The sequence below is a fragment of the Monoraphidium neglectum genome (genome assembly GCF_000611645.1).
Source record: "Monoraphidium neglectum strain SAG 48.87 unplaced genomic scaffold scaffold01761, whole genome shotgun sequence".
In the NCBI taxonomy this organism is placed as follows: domain Eukaryota; kingdom Viridiplantae; phylum Chlorophyta; class Chlorophyceae; order Sphaeropleales; family Selenastraceae; genus Monoraphidium; species Monoraphidium neglectum.
The window spans coordinates 3,643-8,440 of record NW_014011867.1 but is presented as its reverse complement, the minus strand read 5'-3'; the positions used below and the strand labels follow the sequence as shown (position 1 = coordinate 8,440).

The 4,798-nt window shown below is 63.8% G+C and overlaps 2 protein-coding genes across 2 annotated transcripts; one reads left to right on the top strand and one right to left on the bottom strand.

Moving 5' to 3' along the window:
* Positions 1–941: 941 nt before the first annotated feature.
* MNEG_8932 (hypothetical protein) lies at positions 942–2,058 on the bottom strand (the record flags this gene model as incomplete). Its single annotated transcript, XM_014042596.1, has 3 exons — positions 942–1,079; positions 1,307–1,613; positions 1,898–2,058. 3 exons carry the CDS (start codon positions 2,056–2,058, stop codon positions 942–944), a joined length of 606 nt encoding a protein of 201 aa, XP_013898050.1.
* Positions 2,059–3,944: 1,886 nt separating this feature from the next.
* Positions 3,945–4,398, top strand: MNEG_8931 (hypothetical protein; the record flags this gene model as incomplete). The annotated part of the gene is made up of 3 exons (XM_014042595.1): positions 3,945–3,962; positions 4,120–4,173; positions 4,297–4,398. The coding sequence occupies 3 exons, from the start codon at positions 3,945–3,947 to the stop codon at positions 4,396–4,398; spliced, it is 174 nt and encodes a 57-aa protein (XP_013898049.1).
* Between the last annotated feature and the right edge of the window lie 400 nt (positions 4,399–4,798).

The window sequence follows — 4,798 nt, the reverse complement described above, 5'->3', positions numbered from 1 at the left end:
TCTCGTCCCATGGCTCTCAAGGTCATGCGTGCACTGCCACAATGCATGAACACAAACACACAGGCACCTACGCGCAACCCTGGGACAAAAAGACCGATCCCGACGGGCGATTCCCCTGATCAAACCTACTCAGCGCCTCAAGGACACAGCATGGTGAGCCCAAGGGCTGGGGGGGACTGCAGAGGCAAACAAGAGCCTGGGGGGGGGGGGCATGACAGCCTGGTGCGCCACCAAGGGCACACGGGCCAGCCGGCCAAACCAGCTTCCGGCTGCCGGCTGGCCCCCACAGTCTCCCTCAACGATGGCTGGCGGCGGTCATGGACGCACCATGCCGGACGCGTCATCGGCAGCATACTGGACGGGCACAGGCCCAGACCGTGACCAGGGGCTCTGCGCGGGACGACCGGGCAGGCTCCAACGCGCTGTGCCGCCGAAAGAGTCGAGCATATCGAGGGGGGGCTGCGGGGGACAAAAATGTGCCCATAACGACCTTGCCCACTGTCTAACTGCAGAAGGGTCCATACGCACTCAACATTGTGGCCCCAGGTGCGGAACGTGCGGCCGCCACTGGGCATTGGGCTGGGGGCCGGGCGCCGATCGGGGTTGCCGCTGTTGTGTGCAGAGGGCTCCGGGGGTCCCAAGGCTGCTTCTGCCCGTGCTACTGGCATGTGGGGCCCCTGCTGGCTGCCAGGGGGTGCTCAGGCGCCTGGAGAGGGGCGGCCATCCAGCCACGATTGCCAGAAAATCGCCCGGCGCGCCGGCCACTCCCAGCCGACGGGCGCCGTGCCTGGCAGCGGTTTGTTTCTGGGGGTTCCACACTTGTGCGACGGCGTAGGTGCTGGTCCCAGCAAACACTGCGGCATACGCGGCGAAGGCGAAAGACTGGGGCTGCCGGACGGGCAGTTCTGGCAGCCCTCGGCGTTCACACGTCGCCCTCAAGCTCAGGCGCTGGGCAGGTGGGCGGGAGTGGCGCCGGGCATGCCCATGACTCCCTCCAGGTAGCCCGTCTGGCGCAGCGTCGTGGAGCGAAGGCGCAGGGCGGCAGCTCCCTTGGTGGACATGCTGTGAGACATGCACACCTGGGGGTGGGGTGTGGGGTGTGGGGGAAGGTGGCGCTGTTTCAACACAGGGTCACAAAGGCGGGACGGGCGGCGGGAAGGGGCGACAGGGCCCGTGAGCGGGGGAAGCGCATTCATCAAAATCCCAGGCTGCAGGGCGCTTGATGATGACATGCCAGCGGGGCTCGACGCTGAGATGTCGGCAGTTGCGATGGCCTGCACATGTGCGGGCGCGAGAGGAGGCTCACCTGGGGCTCGGCCATGCCGGCCGCCAGGTGGGGCGGCACGAAGGGCTCCTCCTCGTCGCTGTCGTCGCCGGCCGCCAGCCGCACCAGCCGCGACCCGCTGATCGGCCGCGGCATGGATTGGGCCATGCCACCGCCGCCGCCAAGGACAGCGGGGACTGCCGCTGTGCGCGCCGCGGGCACATCCCAGGCTGAGGCTAGCACAGACAGCTTCACGGGTGACTGCTGCAGGTGCTGCTTGGCGTTCTCGAGGCGCCGCTGCCGCAGCTGGGCCGCATCAGCAGCGGTGGCCTCGCCGCTAGCAGGCGAACTGTGTGTATACGCGTTTGGGGGGATATGGGGGGAGGTTTGCACGCAGTGCTTCGCAGCGCACGAGGTCTGATCGCAAATGGAGACCATGGGCGCGCGCTTCATGTTGATCCACGGCCAACATGGCCCCGTCAACCAGATGGTTCCCATGCGAGTTGCGACGATACTTGCTCAGCCATGCCCGGTCGTGCATGTGATTGCCAATGGGCTGCAGTGGCCGCGGCGACAGCGCTGCACCGCATGTGCGGCGGGGGACGCTGCCTCTCACCCCCAACGCACGCTCACCCCGGCTGCGCGTCGCCGTCATCAAACAGTAGCTCCTCCTCAAAGTTTTCTTCAACGTCTGCCACGTTATTGATGCTGGCCGAGTATGCCAGCGAGAGCGGGCTGCAAGCGGATTGGGGCAGGCTGTTCGTGCTAGCTGAGCGGAGGGCGAGAGAGAGCATCTTCGCCAGCTGCAAAAGAGATCTGAAGAGCTACTAAAAGATCAAGCGCTGGGGACAGTCCGCCTATGGGCTCTCCGGGTTGAACGTGTCGGTGTGCGAGGCTCTCGCCTCACAGAAGGAGGGTACGAGGACACTGCGCCGTCAACGTCCAATTGTGCACTAGAGGCATTCCGCGCTCAGGAACAGGAACTCGATGTGTGCATGGCTGGGGCAAAACCCGCTTGGCTCCCGCTCAAAACATGTGGGTCGTAGGCGCCTGCTTGCAGAAAAAAGGAGGCGTGAAATCGGTGCTTACTAGGGTGGTGATTTCATATTGCTGGGCAGGTTGCTCGCCTGGGGCCACAGGTAGAGCATGCAGCGGCGCCACGAGCCGCTACTCGCCATCGTGACCAGGGGGTCTTGGGGCTGCACGAGGGAAGGGGCGCCCCCGCGCCACATGTCAAAAGCAGCACCTACATGTGAGAGCGCGTGCAAGCGGCGTCATGGGGGTCCTGGGTTACCAGCGTGGTGGGGCCACTTGTGAGGCACGTTTCGCGGACGAGGCACACAACCATGGAACAGGCATCAAAAACGTAATCCGCCCGACGCCTTTGATCGAGGGCGTGTCCGCTTGACAGCCCGCGCCTGCAGCCGCCGCAGCTCACACCCTGGCGACGAGCCTGGCACGGGCAGTTCGTCAGTGCACGTTTACGCCACGCCGCGCCACGCCGCGCCACGCTGCGCCACGCCGCGCCACGCCGCGCCACGCCACGCTAGCAACCCTCACCGTCCAGTGAACCCCCAAACGTGTGGATTGTCCTGTGCCCTCTCCACCTTTTTCGATTGAGGACCCACGTCCACAATGGGGTTCCAAGGCCGGGGTCCAACAATCAAAAGCACGACTCCTGGCTGTGTAGGTGTAATGACCGCGCTCCGCGCTCCGCGCATGCGGTGCATGCAAAGCATAGCCTCGTATCATAGGTGCTGCTGGACTAGATGGGAACCCACTGCCACCCGCTTCACGACCAGCACGGCTGTGGGTGAGGCGTAGCATTTGGAGCCTGGAATTACATACCAACTTCTTGCTTTGTCTCTCCTAGTTGACTCACATTGGGACCCTGGCTGGGACGTGCTCAAAAGCACCAGCATCACTGGCCATCATAGCTGTGTCCATCACATCCGTTGATGGCCCCAGGGAGCAGCCTAGATCTATGGCCCCTCTTGTCTGATTCGCGCTTTGCCATTCACGCATCTTGAGTAGAATTGCGGTTTGCTGTTACGTTTCTCCTGCAAAGCGCATGAAATGCTGGGCATCTGGGATGGTGTTCATGCCTAGAGCCAAACAGGGACCACCTTGACCGTGCCTAAAACACGCTCGGGGCATGACCGCTGCGCTTTGGACTTGACGGCGTGCGCTCCAGGTTGGGCAGACTGGACTGGGCGCGCCTGCGAGTGTGGGCCAACTATTATCACGGTGAGTACATGGCTCGCGGGCCGTCAGCAAGTGTAAGTAGGTGATGCGAGGGCTGCACAGCAATGCGCATACATTTGCAGCAATGCGAACACTGGGCGAGCCTGAGCGGACGCCCTGCAGGCACATCGGTTTGGTAAAGCTTTGCCGCGCCATCAGCTGGGCGTCTTGCAGACACCGCAAAAAGGCCAGTGGGCGGGCTTTCAACGCCAAACAGCCCTCCGTGAGTCCCTGCAAGCACTCGGCGCGCCGATCCCTAGGCCAGTGCTGTTTGTGAACGTGGGGTGCAGTTCGATAGCCGAAAATTGTTATTAAACGCGCCAGCAGCTGTCGGCATGCCCGTGCAGGGCAAGGGTGGCAGAACTCGGGCCTCGCTCATCATCAGTCTTTCGTTTGTGCTGCAGGAAGCCGTGATTCTCTCTCGCGAAGCAGCAATATGTCTCGTGGCAATCAGGTGGGTCATGCGTGCGGGGGCACGGCTGCTGTGGGCCAAATCGCCACGCTGCGCCTGGGCTGTGCGGCGCGGCGCAGCTCGCCAGCACTGCTCCTGTGCACATCATCCTCACCCACCCACCCCCTCTCTACTGCACCCCTTACCAACTGCACTACAGCGTGATGTGGACAGGGCCCGTGCCGCGAAGCGCGCCGGTGGCAAGGGCACGCCGGTGAGCAAGCCGATGGCGACAGCGCATGTGCCAAACCAACGCGCAGCGTCTCTGTGTGGCCGAGCGCTCGCTTCCCGCCTTGTGAAGCCTACTTGACCGCCTTTACGCTGCAACCCTGCTCAGGCCAAGGACAAGGATGGGCTGACGGCTGCGCAGCGCAAGGAGCGCGATGCCAAGGCCCTCCAGGAGAAGCTTGCCAAGAAGCAGACAGCGGAGGGTGCGTAGGGCGGTGTGGGGTGAAACTGCGGGATGTCTGGCAGACGGAGTGGGGTGCAGGGCAGCACGGGGCGGGCCGCCATCACGCATGCGCCGCGTGGGGGCGCCGCACTCGTCGGCGAACCAGTGATCGGCACACATGCGTGCTCAGCCCCTCATCGTACAATTGCCTGTCGCAACTCAAATTCGAGCCCAGGTACTAAGTGAGCGAGAAGGCAGCTGAGCGATGACATGGGCAACAGCTTGAGACGCTGCAGTGGCACATGCGACAGTGGCAGGGCCCCTGAGCGCTGCAAAACGCGCTGGGGGCGCAGCACGGCATGCCGCTGTACGTCACACGCCATTCCCAGTGAGGAGTTGACGGCCGACCTTCGGTCAGGCCACAGCGGCGGGCGCGCTGAGTTGGCAG